Below are 20,945 nucleotides of genomic sequence, written 5' to 3' on the forward strand. Positions count from 1 at the left end.
GATTGATTGAATTTCATCAGAATTGATCTTCTGCTTTTAATGTGGTGCAGCCCTCCACCATGCTCAAAAAAAAAAAAGATTTTCTGATTTATAAACAATCAAGTTGCTAATGGGAACCCATTTTCAGAAAATAAAACTAGCACAAGGAAAAGGACAGGTTTAAGAAACTTCACATGAGGACAGGGACAGTCCGACTGAGAAGCGCTAAAAGCCATTGGTGGGGAGCTATTTCCCCCAGACATGACAAGTGGTCCTCCAGAATGGCTTCTCTTTCCTCCCTGAAATGTCCACCAGAGGAATCATCACTACATTACACCATGGACTTCAGATCCAGCTGGTCCCTCACAGTACAGGTTGTTCCCTGAGGAGGTGACTTACAGGGATGCAAAATTCTTCTGCTTAACACTCGACCCCCAAACGACCTGCCATGATGCTTTCACCATAGCATCTACTCCTCTGTGTTGAAGTCCTATGCAAAAATCCCTGTTAAGATGAGACCCGGGGACAGACAAGCACCCCTGTTCTAGTCTAACCGGACGCTCTGCACTCTTGTGTGTGCGGTAAGTACTTGTTAACTGCCCTGTCGACCAGGCTTTCTCCTAATGTGGATTTTCCCGTAAACGCCTTTGAAACATGTTTCCCCGTCTTTTCTCAGGGCCCGCTTGGAGAGCGCCCGGTGAGAAACGTTTCTGGCACTGGCCGTCGATCTGTCTGTGAAAGCATGCAGACAGTGCTTCTGGATTTCAGATCGCCCTTCCCACAAAGGATGAGGAAGAGACCGAAGAGGCAACAGAGAGAGGGTGGGGAGGCCCAGCTGTGAGGAGCTGGCCGTCCTGAAGCTCGGTTCTGTGACTCACAAGCACTGAGGCCCGGAAAGACAGAAGTTAGTGTCACAGCCGGAGATGCCAACTAGACCTCAGGGAAGTGGCCGAACAGCAGTGAGGCCTCTCGCTAGCATGTGCTAACACAGTGCAATGTTCGTCCACTTGTCTGGAGATCCTGAATCTTGTCATGGACCCAATACTCTGCAGGGTACTGTCATCTATGAGATTTGGCTCAGTTACCACTCTTGTTAATTCTTTTCTCAGCTTCTGTGATCATCTATGGTTAACTAATTTGGATAAACATTTCTTCTGCCCTTGAAATACACAGAAATGCATGGTATCCCCTCCCTGGACTCCCAAATTAATCCACAAGTAATGTTAGGCTAATTATGTGGGAATATCCTTATCTAAGCCATATGCAGACAGAAATACACAAGCTAGAATCTCTCCAAATTTCCAGATGTAATATTATTCCCATGAATTGCTCTAGTGCATTATTGGGACTTGAATTAAATGAGAGGAAATCAAAAGTGGGTAAGAAATACTCACATCGACTGCCCTAAATTATTCTCAGCATCAATCATGTCACCTTGGGATCCTAAAGTCACTTTTTATCATGTTCATTGCGTACCCCGGAGAAATAGGCACATAGACAAAACCGACAAGCTCTGACAGTGTTATTAACCACCAACGCCAGATCTGATCATATTGTAGCCCAGAACCCGCTTGCGGTTATGCTGTTCCGTACAAGCACCTGCTGCCCTCAGTGTGCCAGCTAGACATGAAGGGGAGAGAAGTGAGATTGAAATTGAGGTTTCCTAGGAAACTCGCCCCAGAGTAAGCCCTTAAGAATTGTTAGTCAGATTTCCCCCAAAGCATTAATTGTGCACATGGCTCTGTTGCTATTGAAGACACACCAACAAATTGACTTTTGTTCACTGGTTCATTCAGCAACTGTTTATCCAGTAGCTATGTCTGAGGAAGATGCCAGGCACCCGGGGAGTTTTTTCAAAAGAGCAGTTGTCCATAAGGACACAAAAATATAGTGAGGAGATAACATATATGTGTAAATCTAACGCCTGTAAATTAAATTGTTTCAGTGTGGCTTTAAAAGACACCCTTTGCACTACAAAAAATTGTAACTATGTGTGGTGATGAATGTTAACTAGACTTGTAATTATTTTGCAATATATACTTATATCAAATCATTATGTTGTACACCCGAAACTAATATAATGTTACATGTCAACTGTATCTCAATTTAAAAAAAAATAAAGGGCAATTTCTGAGCAAAAGAAGACGCAATTTGAAGAATTCTGTAAAACACGGTTTTATAAAGCCAAGAATCCAATTGTAATATGAATAACGGCTTTTACTTGATTTGTAAGTTGGAATTTGGGGATAAAATGCATTTGTAAGTTTGAGAGGAGGCTGAGGAATAGATTTCTTCCTGAAAGATCTCCTGGAATGACCCAAGGGCGGGAAGGCATTGGAGACAGCGAGGGACGGGACAAGAGCACGGCCGAGGGAGGTGGGGAGATGGCCAGGGTGGGAATCAGGACCCCCGAGAGTGAGGAGAGGTGAGGGCACCAGATTCGAAGGGGCTTCTAATCAAGGCAGAGAGGTTCTGGTTAACAGGATTCAGCGACCAGCGTCCCCCAGGAGGGGCTGGTGGTGTGGTCGGTGGTCTTAGGTCAGAACTCCCATCTTGGCAGCAAAACAAGCACTGCTGTTGGTCGCACAGGAAGTGACGTCACAGGGCTCAGCCCGGGCAAGGGAGGGTCGGGCAGGTTCAAGGAACGTGGGGAGAGAGTAAGTCAGAGGAGACGGCTGGGAACGGCCTCCAGTTGACGCAGGCTATTTGCCCTCAGCCACAAAGGAAGGTGGAAAGGCCTTCAGCCTACCTGGCACCATCACCTTTGCTCACCTCCCTGGATACACATATCTGAGTGACATGTATTATCTTTTCTGTTCCTAGCTTCCTTCAAATAATCCATCATCCATTAGCTTATTTAAATCCTTTCTGAACGGTCTCTAATTTTAGCCTGCACATGTTCTCGGGAAGAACGAGTTACATCTACTTTACAATCATCGTCTACACGGGCACTTTTATTGGCTGACCTTGATAGGATGTTAGCTTGCACCAGAGCACACCCTCAGTCAGCAAAGATGCCCACCCCCATCCAGCCTTCACTCATTTGCTCAATACGCACTGACTCAGCACAAACCCTGTGCTAGGCTCTGGGCCCGGCGCAGGGGGAAGCAAAGCAATGCGCTCCCACCCCCCAGGAATTCACAGGCTGATGGCAGAGAGACTGGGAAACCGACCCTACGGCTGGAAGGCAGGTGTGAACATCTGAGCTGGTGCCACGGGCGCAGCAAGGAGAAATGCCTCCCTAATCGAACACGAGCCACTGCAGGAGCTCGCCTGTCCCTGAACCCCAGGTTTTTGGTTTTGATAGTCTGTCTTTTCGGTCTTCCCCTTTTCCAGGTAAATAACCTTTATCTTTTTATCCAGCTCCTTTATGGAAGTCTCTTTAGACGCTTGAGTTTTTAAATTTAAGGTTTATTATTACTTTCTTGGCATTGGACCTGAAATGGAAGAATCTTTCAATTGTGGACACGTGACCAAAAAAGTTCAGATTATGCCCTCAGGCTATTTCACTCTCCGATGTCAACCTAATAAACGGTGTAGTGACATGCCCTGCAGAACTGATCTTATTTTCTTTTGAAATCCACTTAAATTGTAAATGTTGAGAACCCAGCACTCTAGGTCTGCTGTCATGATCTGATCGTCTGTGTGTGTGTGTGTTTGTGTGTGTGTGTGTGTGTGTGTGTCTGTCCGTCCATCTGTTTTTTTGGTTTGCTGAAGCTGAAGTCACTTAGATTCTTTCATAAATACTAAACCCCTCGCCCAGAACCTATAAGGCAAGGATGTCATCCTTGGCAGCTAAGTGATGCTAAAAGGACACAGGTATTATCTTTTAAGAGATTTGAGTGGAGGTAAAACACATCAGTGACAGGCCAGAGAGGAAAACCCCAGGGTCATCTCCGGCCGACTTGACATCGACTGACTTCACATTTGAGAAACGAATATAACTGCCCTGAAGTTTGTGATTTCAGCTCACAGACACTGAAGGCTCCTGGGCTGTCCTGACAGGAGAAAGCTCTGGAAGGCTTTCCCCACATGCTTTTACAGTTACCTTGAGACCCTTGCTCAGCAGGCGTGACTGCTGAAGAGGCTTTTCCTGCCGGGCCCGTGGACACATTACCAGCTTCCTTCTGGAAACGGACGAATCGCACGTTACAAGTCTCTGCTGCCACATCTTCTATGTCATGGACACAGAAGGAGGCATGTTGCGCTCAGAAGTGTTTATGGCCTGAATAAAGACAAAGCAATGAAGATACAAAGTTGAATACATGGATTTATGCCATTTACCCAGCAATGTTGACGCTTTTAGTCTATTAAACTGTGTGCATCTCCGGCCTCACACACTTGCTGGCTCTCCTGCTGGGCCTCTCCCCACAGAGCAGCCCGGCGCATCTCTCTCTCTCAGGAGAGTGAGCTGTGGCCACTGTCACCCTTTCAGGAAGGAGCCTCTGATTAGCCGGTGTAAACTAACAACACACACACACACACGGGCAACAGGGAAGCCAAATCATATTTCTTTGAAGAACAAATTTGTACACGGGATGAACAAACTAATTGAATTTTTTAAAATATCACTTGTCTGTTATTTTTTTTTCTGTAAAATTCCACTTAAGATAAGCCCCATTTGCACTTACATGGCCATAACAATCGCAGGATAAAAAATATGCTAACATGAAAGGCGTGAAAATACAAGATCACAAGACAGACAAAACGGCTACATTTCCCTTAATGCCTTCAATTAAACCCCTGTTAGTCCAGCTGCCTTGTTTTTCACTCACTCATATGTCAATGTCTTATCCCTTTCTGCAGGTTTTTTTGTGGTTTTTTTTTTTTTTCTGCGGTACGCGGGCCTCTCACCGCTGTGGCCTCTCCCGTTGCGGAGCACAGGCTCCGGACGCGCAGGCTCAGCGGCCACGGCTCACGGGCCCAGCCGTTCCGCGGCACGTGGGATCTTCCCGGACCGGGACACGAACCTGCGTCCCCTGCATCGGCAGGCGGGCCCTCGACCACTGAGCCACCAGGGAAGCCCTCTGCAGGTTTTTTTTTCCTTTTAAAAAAATCAAAGAAAGCTGCATGGCAGTGGTGCTGCTATTGTAACTCGCCTGTGCTGGTTTAGCGGTTCCTTCTAGACTCCCTTTGGCTTCACTCCAGAGACGGGTGACAGCAGTGAACTGGAGGGGGTGAAATGAGAGGACGTCGGTGCTGTGGTCTGAGCCAAGGCAGGAAGCTTAAGAAAGCTCACCTTTGTACCTGACCATATCCAAATCTGAGAACTGAAACGTGGTTCTACTCTAATCCTCTTTTCCAAGTCACCTACTTCCTGGAGCCCACGTAGCAGATCCAGGATCCGGCCCAGCTGTCCCCACTCTACCGGGCTGCCTGGGCCCCTGCTGCAGACCCAAGATGCTGCCACCTGTCCCCTTGCCCACTCCCTGCGGTGCTGCAGAGAGGGAAGCACTTAGGTCAGCAAAAGGGTCTGGTCTGAGGTCCAGCCCAGCATGTACCAGCTTGAGACTTGGGGGCATTCCTTTGGCTTTTGAGCACGAGTTTCTCTCTCTCTCTTTTTTTTTAAAACCCCACATTTGTTTATTTATTTATTTATTTTTGCTGTGTTGGGCCTTCGTTTCTGTGCGAGGGCTTTCTCTAGTGGTGGCGAGCAGGGGCCTCTCACTGTCGCGGCCTCTCCCGTTGCGGAGCACAGGCTCCAGATGCGCAGGCTCAGTAGTTGTGGCTCACGGGCCCAGCCGCTCCGCGGCACGTGGGATCCTCCCGGACCGGGGCACGAACCCGCGTCCCCTCCATCGGCAGGCGGACTCTCAACCGCTGCGCCACCAGGGAAGCCCCAGTTTCTCTTTTTCTAAAATAGATGCAGAAAGTAACTAACTTAAGGGTGTCGTCCACTAAAAGAAGGAACCTGGAAAAGAGATAAAAGTGAGATACAGAGGACAGGAGGAGAGCAGGAAAGGGACTCTCCAGGGAGGGCTGCAGGGCTGCAGGGCTGCAGGGTGACGCTGCTCCAGGCCCGGAGGACAGTCAGTGCGGCCTGGGCCCTAGACCCCGGAGCTCGGGCCCTGCTACCGTGCCGCCCCTGTGCCAGCTTCTGACGCGTACGCCACGCGCGGTTAGGCTCATGCAAAACAGAGGGAGGCCTGAGATCCAGGCAAAAGCCGATGCCTATAGGAGAGGGCAGGACACACAGGGTGACAGCTACAGGAGCCCCGACAGTGGCCACCCCAACAGGAGGAGGTGAGACCCCCGAGGCGGCACGTGGCCAACAAACACTGGAACTTCTGTGCCTTGGGAAAAGTTTTTGGAGGATAGGAGGAAAATCAGTAATTGATTGATAAGCCAGGGAATGACTGACTTCAAGAAAACAGAAAGAATGTTCACAGGGCACTAAATATTCAACTGTGAATGACAGTTGCACAAGCAGGATACTGTGAACAGTGAACGTAGGTTTAATTTTAAATTGTAACTATTTTGAAAGACGGGGGCGCAAAGGCAGAGGGCTGAGGGTTGGCAGCTATGTCGTGAAATCCTTGGTCACCGTGACTGTTAGAACACATGGTTTGGGGCCATCTAAACTCTCCAGATAGCATGGGTGGGCCCAGCCTTCCTTGGGCACCGCTGGTGTCATTCTGTAGATGATAGAGCGTCAGTTTACAGAAATGAAAAGTATGGTTTCACTGCTGAGGGCCAGGCGCCCCAGGAGAGGTTGGGGCCGGCCCGGAGCGCCGAGGAGACCACGGTACACAGCATAAGCCTCCAGGCTGTGGGAATCTTCCAGAGGATGGGGTCAGGCAGGGGTGGCCCAGCACCTGTGCTTTGTGGAAGGAACAGTCCAGCAGCGGCGTGGAGGGCGGTCGGGGAGCTGTGAGAAGACCACCAAGAAGGCTCCGAAATAGGCCGGGAGAAAGGAAGACCCATTTCCACCCTTTGCCACGAGATGGGATGGGCCGCCACATTCTAAGAAGACAGCTTGCAGGAGTGGATCGAACATCAGTATCTCCGTGAGCTCATTCCAGACGCAAAACAGAATTCTTCTCGGTCAAGACTCTGCCCTTGTAAGGTTAAGAAAAATGCAGCGTAGGCGCTCCCTTGCTGTACCTGAGACTGGCCACCAATAATTGGTCAGCAGCTGTGTACTGCGGGGCCCTTAGGATGTGTAACAGCTCATTCTGCACAGAAACCCAGCAAGGTCTCTCTCTGCATCCCAGGTTTACGCGCGACAAAGCCACAGCTCTGGGGGTTAAAGTAAATGGGCCAAGTTCACATAGCTGGTTGAAACCGGTTTACCTCTCAACTTCCACATTTTTCATGGCCTCTCCATGTGTCGGTAATGAGAAGATACATTAAGGAAACATTTCTCTCAGAAGAAAAGCCTGCTTTTAGAAAAAAGCACTTTCTAGTAAACTGAAAATTCCCCCATATATTTTTTTTTGTCAGAATATATTAGATTTGGCTTTTATTGTAGAGCACACATATCAGGGCAAAGTGCTGCACACACAAGTACAAATCATTTTGGGGAAAAAAAAGTTGTAAAAAAAAATAAATAAAACTGCAACTGCTTTAGTTATGCAGTCCTGACTCGAGGAATCCCCACTGGCCTTAAGGAAACTGAATCAAAGCAGTTCATCTTTTTTAAAAGTTAAAGTGTAATCACATACAGTAAGACAACCAGATCTTAAATGTACAGTTTTTTTTTTTTTTTTTTTGCATATATCTCCATTTATTTTGTTCATCATAGTCTCTTTTTTTTTTTTAACATCTTTATTGGAGTATAATTGTTTTACAATAGTGTGTTAGTTTTTCCTTTACAACAAACTGAATCAGTTATACATATACATATGTACAGTTTGATAAGCTTTGATAAATGCATACACCCATGCAATTACCATCTTAATAGAGACAGAGAACAGAAAGTCCCTCCTGTCCATTTGCAGTCTCTCCTCCTCCCCACCCAGAAGCAGCCACTATTCTGCTTTCGATCCCCACAGATTAGTGTGGACTATGGGTGGGCTTTACCAGAACAGAATCCGACAATACGTGTTCCCTTGTGCCTGGCTTCATTCGCTGAGCGCAAGGTTTCTGAGATTCACCCACGTTGTGTACTAGGAGTTTGCTCCGTTTTATTGCTGTGTCGGAATCGTCTTGAGATGGACGATTGATGTATATTAGCAGGTCTTCCGTAGCATTATAAATATCTCCTCGGTGGAAAGAATTTCATATTTTAAATGTCTCGTGTGTTTGCTGTGGTCTTGTTCCTTCTATACAACATAGGCCATTGAATTCAGATATGGGGTACCTACCTTCTTTCCCCGAGTCACTCACTGATCCATTAACATCCTAGGCCAGAACTGTGGGCACTGATGACTGGGTTCAGGTCCCCCGTGTTGATTAACTAAGGCCACCTGCTTCATATTGTCCTCTCAGAGAGACGCCAAATCTCAATTACAAGGTAGAGCTTCCATAAGCTGAGCGGGTGCTGCCAGACGGTGGAAATGGGGGAGTGCTTTGGTGTAAGGGTTGCAGACGAAGGCAGTGACCCAATGAGGAACATTCTGCCCCCAAAAAGAAAAAGAAAGACCTGTGTCTTCTGGAAAGAAATATTAATGCAGGTATTGAAGAGAGCACTGTGACCCCTGCAAGTGACCCCATGCCCCACAAACCCTGACCGCCGCACAAGTGCCACACAGAGGGAAGATCTAAGAAGATTGTCTGGCCAGGAAGAGGGCACAGAGCCCCAGATACCATCAGGGATAAAAGACCAATCTATGCTAGTTTTCTTATTTCTCTATATTAACACCAGCCAATGGAAAATGACCTTTAAGAAACAAATATAGCAATCCTAGGGCAACCACTAAAACCAATGAACTTAGTGAAAAAGCCAATAGATTAATTAAACAGTTTGCTAAAAATGTTTTTGTTTAATACATAAAAGGCAGGAGAAAAGGACTAGAGTGATTTTTTGTTTTATTTATTATTATTTTTTTTATTTTTTGGCTGTGCCGTGCGGCCTGAAGGATGTTCATTCCCTGACCAGGGATCGAACCCAGGCCCTCGGCAGTGAAAGTGCTGAATCCTAACCACTGGACCACCAAGGAATTCCCTAGAGTGGTTTTTTTAAAAAGAGATGTGACAAATAGAAAAATGGCAGACAACGTAAGCCCTATCAATAATTAAATGACTATATAGTACTATTTTGATTTGGGCAGGGCTTGCATAATTCCATTCATCGGCCAAAATCACAGAAATCTGTGAATGTTATTGAATGCAAAGTTACTTTAAAGATGAAAACATCCATATCTAAAAATCAGTATCTTTCAAGTGTGAAAATAACAGTCAGTAGAAGATTCAGTAGAAGCATCTGACTCCACCCAGGAAGGCTCTGTACCAACTATACCAGTGGGCTCTCCGGACCTCCTGCCTCTGCTTGGGTTTGGCCAATGGAAGGCCCCAGCAAGAGATCTAAGGGGAGGGGGAAGGAAAGGGAGGTGGCATCTACCCCTATTCTCTCTGGTGGGATCACAGCAGGCTGGTGGTGTCCTTGGACCAAGGTCATGGTTCCTATCTCTAAGAGGACCTCTGTGTGAGGGATACACCAACCCTTCCTTGCCCTTATCCATTCACGCCTGGTGTGTGAATGGAGGCCCCGAGGTCTGCAGTTCCCAGCCCAAAGGTACTAACCCTTCTGCCCTCTTGCTTCTCTGTGCCTTGTTCGCATTTTTGTAAATACCACCTTTCTCTTCTTTATCACCCCAAGTTTTCCAACATAAATGATGCGTTTCTTTACTCATCAGAGCCCTCACCGATACAGAGCCCAATCGCAACAGCAACAAAAAAGGAAAAATACATCAAAATTAACAGACCAGAAATTGCAGGAATTATGTAAAGAACATTTCAAAATCTACAGAAGAAGACTTAAATGGAAAGACATCCGTGTACTTGAACGGGAAGCCTCAACATCATAAAGACGTCACTTCCTCCTTGGTTAATTTCTAAGTTAAATGCCAACAGGCACTTTTATTGTTGTGTTGCTATTATTGTTGTTGCTTCATTTTTTAATTAAACCAGTTTTACCATTCATGTTGGAAAACAAATAAGAATCGCTAGGGAAACTCTGAAAAAGAAGGGTAAATATTAAAACATAAAATCGTTATCACTAATTTTTTTTAAAAAAACTATGGTACCGGGTTTCCCTGGTGGCACAGTGGTTGAGAATCCACCTGCCAGTGCAGGGGACACGGGTTCGAGCCGTGGTCCGGGAAGATCCCACATGCCGCGGAGCAGCTAAGCCCGGGCACCACAACGACTGAGCCTGCGCTCTAGAGCCCGCGAGCCACAACTACTGAGCCTGCATGCTGCAACTACTGAAGCCCGCACGCCTAGAGCCCGTGCTCCACAACAAGAGAAGCCACTGCAGTGAGAAACCCGCGCATCGCAAAGAAGAGTAGCCTCCCGCTCGCTGCAACTAGAGAAAGCCCGCGCGCAGCAACGAAGACCCAACGCGGCCCTAAATTAATTAATTAATTAATTAAATTTTCAAAACCTATCGTACTGACAGGTGAATAGAGAGACCTATGTAATTAAACAAAAGCCCAGAAGTATACACAAATACCTACGAAGAATTACAATAAACATTGCATCTCAAATCAGTGGGGAAAAGATCTATTTAATAAGTGGTTTGGGGACATCAGCCAGCATTCTGGAAAACAAATGCAGCTGAACATTGTAACATATATCAGGAAAAAAATCCAAATGAATCACAGATTTAAATGTAAAAATGGAGTCATAAAAGTATTAGAAATAAATGTGAGAGAATTTGCTATAATTGTGGAGTGGTGAAAGTCTTTCTAACTGTAACTTAAAATCCAGAATTCATGATAAAAATTGTTTAATACTATATTTTAAAAAAAAATTTTTTAACTAGAAGTAATGTCTAAAGAAGAAATGGGAATAAAATAACATGTTCCCAGAGATCCATAAGAAAAAGACCAAAACCCAGTAGAAAAATGACCAGAAAAACAGTTAGCAGGAAAATAAAGACAAAAGAGTTTTACACATGAGAAAATGCTCACCTTTTCTCATAATAAAAGAAATGCAAATTAAAACAACGCTGAGAAATTACTGTCCACTTATCAGGAAGGAAAACTTAGAAATATGATAAAGGATTCCTGGTGAGCCTGTGAACAAACAGCTTCCTCTATACAAGGCTCTTAGGAGTAAATTGGTGCCAGCTCTACAGAGGACTGTTGATAACGTCTATTAGAATTCCAAATGCATTTACTCTCTGATCCAGCTATGCAATCCCTGGGTACTTATTCTGCAGACATATTTGCACAAGTGCAAAATTATGTCTCTATAAACATTCCATCTCAGCATGTTGTTAATAGCAAAAAACGAAAACAAAACCCCCAAACAATCCAAATATCTAACAATGAAGAAATGAGGGAATAAATTAACATGTATCTATAGAATGCAATACTTTGCAGCCTGAACAAACACGGAGAATGCCCTCTGTGTACTGATATGGCAGAATGTTAATTGAAAAAAAGCAGGGTTCTGAGGAAGGCGCGTAGTGCATTACTATTTGTATGAACAAAAAAGGCGAGGAAGGTAAGAATATATAGATTTGCTTGTATGTAAACAAGAATACTCTGAATGACAGGTCCTACTGAAGAGAATAGGGAACTATATTCAATATCCTGTAATAAACCATAATGGAAAAGAATATGGAAAAGAATATATACATATATATATATGAATCACTTTGCTGTATACCTGAAACTAACACAACCTTGTAAATCAACTATACTTCAATAAACTAAATTTTAAAAATATATATTCTGAAAGGACAGGCAAGAAACTAGTCACAGTGGTTATCTGAGGGACAAAGGTAAGGCTTGCTGATGGCTGGGTGGATAAGGAACAGAGATGGGAGGGTGGTTTGCATCATTTACTTTACCTTTTTATATTTAGAGAGGTTGAACCCTGTAACTATATCCTCTATGCAAAACTTCCAAAACATAAACACATACTAATCTTAAAAGCAGAACCCCAGAATGATGGAGGTTAGTATGTTACGTAAGAATTACTCCTTAACTTAGGATGGGTTCTTCACACCCCCTGGGGCCCATGCTGTACCGTGAACATTTTCTGTCCTCATCCGGAGAGAACGAACAAGAGCTGGTCTGTAGCCTTTGTTTCCAGTTTGGCTAATGAGATGAGATTAGGACGTTTATTCCTCAGCTCTGACCCAGACTCAGGACTCAGAGGCAGGGGAACCGCCCTAGCTAGGATCCCCTCTCCATTTTGGTCATGGCGTCCCCACGTGCACTGATTTTCGTAGCACTGTCGTAACTTCTCTCTTTGAACAGCTTAATATACGCAGCTGCAATATTTTCAACCCCACCATACAATTCCACACCATTGCCAAAAATGATAGGTCTTTAGTTTAGCCTGACAGCCCTTGAGTGATACTTCTCCTTTTTTTTTTGCTTTTTTTGCTTTTTTTGCAGAAGAACCTACTTCATTCTGCCTCATTTGTGCATAAGACTACTGTAAGTTTTATCTATAAAAACATCTAGGAGGAGATGTTTTCTACAGATCGTGGGCTCTCCAGCAGATGAGCATTCAAACCTGTCACTGGTGAAAATCATGAAATGAACAGAAAACTCCAAAAAGGGAGAGGGAGAGCGTAGGAATTAGACGTGCGAATCTCTTTTTCCTTTTATTTTGGAAACCATGGTGACTGAGAGCTCTGATGAAGCCATACCACACACCAGCAACGACTCAGGAGCACCCTGGAAGGAATATATCCCTTTGATATGCTCAGTTCCTTTTCCTACCAGACAAAAATTTTCCTCAGAAATCAACATTTGCCAACCACTGTCAAGGTTTTCTATAAACCAAAATACAATGGACCGACTAGTTGCCCAGCAGAAATGACCTCCTGATGCCTAGTCTAGCCTTGTTGCAAATGCCTTGGTGTCCCTGGGCATGGGATTACCATCCTCCAAACTTCTGGAAAATCTGAAAATGAAGTTAACAGATTGAATCATAGGTCTCCACTCACGTGAACAGTCTGTGAGCAGCATCTCCAGGGAATAAAAGCTGGTCTGTATTCACATCTTTGTGAATCTGCTTTCCTATCCGTTTACACATTGAAATGGCTTTACTATGCTGCCTTTCTTTGAAAGAAAAGAGCATTTTGCATTTGTTAATGAGGCAGGAAAGTCCTCACACATCTTAATCACACCCTGCTTAGCACTTGCTTTTTCCAAGACTACATTCTTCAAAGGATGTGTTCCTAAAAAGCTGCGTATAAATCTAATTGTTAAAACTCGAATTGAATTTTATATTCGTGAAGACCATTATTTAAAGAAGCTCTGTAATGGATTCTTTGTAACAAGAACAGTTCCTTCTAATTGTTCCTCTTTGCAGGACTGGACCTTTTTAAAAGGATTTTCTTAACAGAATTATTTCAGATTGTCAGTTACTTAGATACTAGCAACATTAAGTCCCAAGATCAAGGTTGTGTATTTTTGAGTATAAAACTCATACTTAACATGTGAATTCCCAGTCTGACTCCAAGAGAACACATATATATTATATTATTCACATTACATATTTGTCATATATTTACTATATAGTTATACATTTATATTATATATAAAGCAGAATGCATTATATATATATACAAATTAAAACATAATATTTTGAAACCCACATAATGCGTATATTAATAAAGTAGGAAGGAAAAAGAAAATTTTTCATTTGATCTACTTTTTCCTAGATATATTAAATTTGGGGTCTGAAAGCTATCCTCGGAAAATTATTAATTTTACCGGCCTTTCTCTACTTTTTCTGAACTATGATTTTTGTATCCCCCAATATATTTCCAAAATGAAAAACACTTTTTTCATCCAAAATTTCAGATCTTTACATGATAGCATTTATTTTTAATATTCATAAATGAAGAGAATACATAACTATGTAATGAAAAATAGCTATTATAAATTCAGGAACATTTTTTTAAATCATAAAATTAATTTTAAATTTTATGTTTTTTTAAATATAACTAACCAAAGATAAATACACACGTAATTTTTTTTTTTTTTTTTGCGGTACACGGGCCTCTCACCGTCGCGGCCTCTGCCGTCGCGGAGCACAGGCTCCGGACGCGCAGGCGCAGCGGCCACGGCTCACGGGCCCAGCCGCTCCGCGGCACGTGGGATCTTCCCGGACCGGGGCACGAACCCGGGTCCCCCGCATCGGCAGGCGGACTCCCAACCGCTGCGCCACCAGGGAAGCCCTATTTACCACTTCTTACTATTCCTGCTCCTCCTCCCAGTATAAGTTATCACATCTCTAGTTACTTTATTGGTTATATTAATTAACAGAGACATTTACTTTATATATTAACTAATGTTCCATCACTAATGGTGAAATGTATAAAAGGACAGCCCATATGAGCATTTTCCTTTGAGATGAACAGAGGTTATAATGTTGCATTATATATAATCATATATTACTTTGCAATAAGCTATATACAGAGAGTCACCATGTAAATACAATGTGTGCATATGTACACAAACATGCACATATAGAGTATATAGATATATATCATAATGACATAAATGCTGTTTATAGATTTCAACTTTTGGATTCAATCTATAGGTAAGTTATAGAGAACTTCATTATGGTTATATATACTTTATATATGGTACAGTTATACTTAAAGGATTTTTAAAACTCATGAAATCAGAACATTTCTTTTGGAAAAAACATAAAAAAGGATTTGGGTTGGGTTATTTATTCCCTGACAGATACTGTTTGATGTACATACCGTGTACACAGCAGTGCTTCAACCCTGAGACCTCCCCAGTTTCCAGGTTGTTAAATACCAGTCTGCTGATGGTTTTGAAAGCAGTACCTCAAGCGTTTAAATATTTTCTTCTTTTTTCTTTTTAATGGGCTTATAGTTTACATCTCTTTTAGGTTATAAGCATCCTAAATACAGAAACTGGGTTTGGTGTAGCCAGTAATTAACAAGTGCCTATCTCGATTGGCTGGTATCATACTTCCTGAGGAAGGTTATATATATATATACTTAATGCTCAAGTGCCTTGGTTCTAATAATATTTCTCAGGATAACTGAGGCAACGTTGATTTGAGCGTGCAGTGCAATTTTAGGTGATATGGGGGGCACAGGAAGAAAGAGCTTCTGGTCCTTGGTCTTAAGGACCCACCCTCTACAGCTGGGAAGGCAGACAGTGGAAGTAGCTCCCTGGACCCTAACGGGCACGAGCCAAGTATACGGGAGAAGGACAATTAATTCCAACAGTGGGAGCTTTGGAGGACCTGGTGAATGAGATGGCACTGCAGCCGAGCCTTTAAGATGAGCAGGATTTTGCTGGATGCGAAAGAGGAGAGCAGATGTTAGAGGCTGAGGCTGAGGGAATTTGTCCAAAGGCAGATGGCTCTTCGCCAAACCTCACCATCCTCTCCCTTCCATGGAGTAGAGTTGTCTCTGGAAAGTAGCTGCCCTTCCCAGCTCCTTGTTACGTCTAGAAATGGCCATGTCATTAGTTCTCGCCCAAGGAGTGATGGGAAGCTAGGAAACAGGTGTATTTGCATTCTCTCTCCCCCCATCTCCTGGAGCATCCCATCCCTTAAGAGAAAGAGGAGTCAGAGCCACAATCTCTGGCCCCAGGGTCACTCCAAGAACAAAGCCGCTCAGCAACTAGGAACACGTTCCTTGAACTGGAGAGAAAAGAAAGCACGAAGTGAGCGATACGGGCCGCGGTCACGTCATCACAGCACGCTAACATTTATCACTCAAAGGCGGAGAGACATCAAGAGACCCTTAAACCCACAAGCTTCTAATCTGTTAAAATGTCGAAAGAAAAAAATACTCATCTTCTTCACTACAATCTTCCCATAAAATCTGTCCTTTGGGATGTGGGAGCTGTTTGGAAACGGCACGGCCTGAAAGTTGAGGGCAAGGGAAGAAAAGGCACCCCCGAAAGGATAATTTCATTTCTCCCTCCACGGCCGGAGGCTGCAGCTGACAGACCGCAGTTTTAGTTTTTAGTTTCCCTTGGGCTGTGCATGGCTGCTACTACCGCTGGGAAAACTGGGTCACTGAATGGTAGGCAAAACTGTCCTCTTTTCCAAGAGCTCGCTGGGGAATCCCTGCCCGGGGCATCACACCTAACGGCAAAAGGCAAAGCTACCAGGGCTTTCTGGGCAATGCGACTGATGGGAGATTGGAAGTAATTAGGCTGCTCCAAGGAGACCAAAGTCCACGGAGGGGGCAGGCCTGCCTTGGGAAAGATAGGCCTGCAATTCGATCAGCAAATTACTGTCAGGTCTGATTTTATCATTAGACTAAAGTTGACAGTAGCCAGTTAACATTTAACATGAGCCTTTGGAATACGTCAAGTCTAAGACATTCGAAAAGAAGAAGCTTCTAAATAAACAGGGACTCCTTTCCGTAATCACACGCCCATTAAGACACACACAGAACTGCACACAAACCTCTATAATGAGCCACTCTTCCCGGGCCCATACACATATGTACGTTGACACAAAACACCCGGGGCTAGATGGAAATCCAGACACATTTGGGATCTACCACCTGGGCTGATGGCCGTTATAATAATATATCATGTTTATTGTAAATAATTTTGGACGAGTCACGTGGTTAAGCGCCTTGGATAAGAAAGTGATGAGCTGCCTGTCCTCTCCCTTGGCTTTGATTTCCAATCAAAGGAAAATGGTGACCAAATACCACCTAACAGTGGAGACAGGCCCTGAGAAAAAGGCTCAGAACATACTTTGCTAAGGACCTGTCAAGTGCTTCTGCTTCACCAGGATTTGCCATGAGACAGAATATTTTCAAGAATTATTGCTCAGCCTTTTAAATATATGTATATATAAATACGATGGGTATCACTTTAAGGAGAAGGCTACATAGCTTTTGAGACAAGCATTCTCCTGCAAAAGGCAAGAAACCGTGTATGTCAGAAAGGGATTGTATCTGTTGGGTGATGAGCTCTCCTGGTCGAAGGCACTAGAAATCTGGGGCTTCGATCAAGGTCAATTCAGAAGGTCCACACATGACTCCTCAGAATACGCCTGCCTAAATAGACAAGAGTGCATTTAGACCAAAGAAAGATGGAGGTACTTTTACAGCATCAATACAGGTATCATGGGCTTTCTACCTCATGCAGTATTCACAGTATTTGAGGAGTGGACACAGATGTGCTTTCAAGGGGCAGGAAGTCAGTAAGCAGGAGAAACCATTAAGCAGCTTCCAATGGAATTTATTAAAAACAGAATCCGTAGGCATGGGACTTCCCTGGTGGCACAGTGGTTAAGAATCTGCCTGCCGATGCAGGGGATACGGGTTCGAGCCCTGGTCCGGGAAGATCCCACATGCCGCGGAGCAAGTAAGCCCGTGCGCCACAACTACTGAGCCTGTGCTCTAGAGCCCACGTGCCACAACTACTGAGCCCATGCGCCACATCTACTGAGCCTGCACTCTAGAGTCCACGTGCCACAACTACTGAGCCCGTGCGCCACATCTACTGAAGCCCACACGCCTAGAGCTCGTGCTCCACAACAAGAGAAGCCACGACAATGAGAATCCCACGCACCACAATGAAGAGTAACCCCTGCTCGCCGCAACTAGAGAAAAGCCTGCACGCACCAACGAAGACCCAGCACAGCCAAAAATAAATAAATGAATAAATTTATTTTTAAAAAAGGAATCCGTAGGCACTACGCATTCTTAGACATATACCGTGATATGAACTAACATGACACCAGGACACACATGAGAACATGGACCAGGAGGCTGCAGCGATCAGGCACACGCAGCTAAGTTGGAAGTTGGGGAGAAACACACACATTCTCCAAGGAAACGTCACAGCATTTTAAAAGGAACTATTTCCTTCTAATGCATTTTATAAGATAGCTTATGCAACAAACTTCAAAAATCAGTATGCCAGGGCTTCCCTGGTGGCGCAGTGGTTGGGAGTCCGCCTGCCGATGCAGGGGACGCGGGTTCGTGCCCCGGTCCGGGAGGATCCCACGTGCCGCGGAGCGGCTGGGCCCGTGAGCCGTGGCCGCTGCGCCTGCGCGTCCGGAGCCTGTGCTCCGCAACGCGAGAGGCCACGGCAGTGAGAGGCCCGCGTACCACACACACACACACACACACACACACACACACACACACACACACACAATCAGTATGCCACCAAATGCCACCAAAAGCCCATCTAGCCTCCCAGACTGGCACTTGCTGATATTCACAGGTCTGCAGTTAGGGAACAGAGGCTCACCTACTATCTGTCTAGGTATTTAAAAGTCATAAATATTAAAAGTTATAACTCAACCAACAGTTAACTAAAATGTTCTACCCATTGACTTGTCAAACAGAGCTTCATAACAGAAGAACAGAAAAAGGTGTGTAGAGTTACGGTTTTTATATTTTGGACTCAAGTCCAAAAATCACTATTTAGGTTTTCATCATCAAGCCATTTACAGAATTTGTGTTCTTTGACAATTATTGTCTAAGGGATTAAAAATAAAATGTAAGTGTAGATGAAGTGCGAAAATTTTAAATATATATGATGAAGATGAAGAGTACATGAAGAAATTAAATTATTTTAATATACATTTTTCCCAAAAAGTTAGTTTTATTATATTAAAATTGACCATTAAAATGTAAAGGCAAGATATAAGTTATAGTTAATTAAGATCAAAATTTTTTTTTTTTTTTTTTTGCGGTACGCGGGCCTCTCACTGTCGCGGCCTCTCCCGCTGCGGAGCACAGGCTCCGGACGCGCAGGCGCAGCGGCCACGGCTCACGGGCCCGGCCGCTCCGCGGCATGTGGGATCTTCCCGGACCGGGGCACGAACCCGTGTCCCCTGCATCGGCAGGCGGACTCTCAACCACTGCGCCACCGCGGAAGCCCAAGATCAAAATTTTAATCCAAAATAAATTAAGTAAAGCTGAAAATCATGTTCTCTCCCAAATTTCATTAAATATTATCACAAAGGATAATATATATGCATATATATGAAACATATACACATATTTCTACAAATAAAGCTATCACACGTCTAGTGTTTCATGCCCATCTAGTTGCCGATGTAAAGAGTTCATAAATACTCACACGCTGTGTATACACCGAAACACATATATACACATACATGTTAATGTGGTAGAATACTCCTGCGTTCGGGAGGGCAAGTCTAGCCTTGGCCGCATCTCTGGGGGCTCCGGAACCTCCCAGGATCCCGAGGACAGGCGTCTGGGATGGTCACAGGTGTGAGCACCGGTCAGAGCCCACAGGGAGGGGAAGGGTGTGCGGCTGGGAAGAGGATCTGGGGCCCCGCGTCTCCACTGGGTTCCTCCGCCCAGCGTGCATTTGTGCATTCGCGATGCTTCAGGACCGCAGCGGGTAACGAAGCATGTGCGCACCCCTGGCAGGAGATGCTCCGTTACACAAAACCCATCGCACGCTCGCTGAGAGGACGCCTTTGTTAAGTGGGGTGTCTTTTATCAAAATACTTCATCCACCCCCACCCCCTGGCCCTCGATCCCTCCTGTGAAGCTGAAGCAAGGTCCATCTGCAAAGTCAGCGGCGCTGCCCCCCAACATGCACGCATTAGGGCGTCAAAAGTGGATTCCCTGGGGCTTGAACCATGTCGGCGCCAGATCACGTCATACTTACGCCAGAGCTGAGCCCGGGTCCGACTCAGCAGCGCGGGGTGACCTTCCACGTGTTCACTGGTGCGCAGGCGGGACGCGTAGCCGCCACTGCCCAGGTCTGCGTGGACACCGCCTAAGGCAGCTCTGGGGCCAGAACGGTAAAGCGGCCCCGTGTTTCATTTTGAGTTTTCTGGTAGCTGCATTAAAAAATAAAAAGAAAGAGGTAAAGTTAATTTCAATAGCTTGTTCTCTTTAAGCCAATACATCCAAGATATTGTTTTAACGTGTGCTCAATATAAAAATTATTCATGAGATGTTTTACGTTCTTTTTTAAAAAATCAAACTAAGACTTCAAAATCCGGCGGTAATTTTACACTGACAGTGCATCTCGATTCAGATGTCCGTATCTCAAAAGGCCGGTAGTCACAAGCGGCTAGTGTCACATATCGGACAGCGCAGCTGAGGCATCTACTTCCCACACCCATTTTACTAGAACAAGGGAGCACAAAAATCTTTGAGCAGATAATGACAGCTATCATTCATTAAGCATTTACTTTACCAGATACCATAATAAGCATGTTATACTAATTCTCTCATCTAGTTCACCCCCAGATACTATTTCTTTGCCTATTTTAAAGATCAGGAAACAGACAAGAGAGTAGTGGTTCCTTGATCAAGGAAGAAGATCTCAAGTCCAAGAGCCCTCGCTCCAGAGCCATGGACGCCACCAGGATAGGACAGCCCCAGAGCTCTCTGCTGCACCCAGATTCTCCAGACGCATTCCACAGAAAGGGAATCAGGAGGCAAGAAGTTCATTTCAATGTCTTTGCCCAATACTGACTCATTTTCACGAGCTCCATTTTGGATTTTCCCTCTTGGGCTTCGCCCACCAAATACAAATGGCACTGCTCGCCTCCAGCGCAGGGGCCAAGAGAAATTCCACGTGAGGGCTCATTTGTTCCTAGGGAAGACAGCCAAGCAGGTTGAAAAATTACCTCCTGTTTGGATGCAGGAATAATGAACTTGGCATAAGGACAGAGCTAGCTGTTAATCTTGTCTTAATCAGACATTTTGGATGTGCAGCAGAATTTTCATCAGGTCTAGGTATCATGTCAATGTTAAAAAATTGGGCAAACTTTGCAGGTTAGATCACTGTCCAGGTAGCATCCATCAGTGCAGAGTCCTCTGGATAGGTCGTGAAAATCGACAAGGTTCACAAAGGAGAAGGATTTCAACTCTCCTG

At 44.7% G+C, this 20,945-nt stretch overlaps 2 protein-coding genes across 3 annotated transcripts in view; both read right to left on the reverse strand.

Annotated features, from left to right (window-relative positions):
* The window catches only part of SPATA13 (spermatogenesis associated 13), a 264,206-nt gene extending 260,085 nt beyond the window's left edge, over nt 1-4,121 (reverse strand). The window contains exon 1 of the mRNA XM_067016353.1: nt 4,028-4,121. Within this exon, the coding sequence (XP_066872454.1) occupies nt 4,028-4,093 (66 nt within the window). The 5' untranslated portion in view covers nt 4,094-4,121. The remainder of the gene's footprint in view (nt 1-4,027) is intronic.
* A 15,653-nt stretch (nt 4,122-19,774) lies between these two features.
* AMER2 (APC membrane recruitment protein 2) overlaps nt 19,775-20,945 on the reverse strand; it is a 55,096-nt gene continuing 53,925 nt past the window's right edge. The window contains exon 2 of one of the 2 annotated variants that reach the window (XR_010837164.1): nt 19,775-19,899. The gene's annotated coding sequence lies outside the window, so the exon portion shown is untranslated. The remainder of the gene's footprint in view (nt 19,900-20,945) is intronic. The other variant, XR_010837163.1, reaches the window with a different exon arrangement.

The sequence above is a fragment of the Kogia breviceps genome, chromosome 16 (genome assembly GCF_026419965.1).
Source record: "Kogia breviceps isolate mKogBre1 chromosome 16, mKogBre1 haplotype 1, whole genome shotgun sequence".
NCBI lineage: Eukaryota > Metazoa > Chordata > Mammalia > Artiodactyla > Physeteridae > Kogia > Kogia breviceps.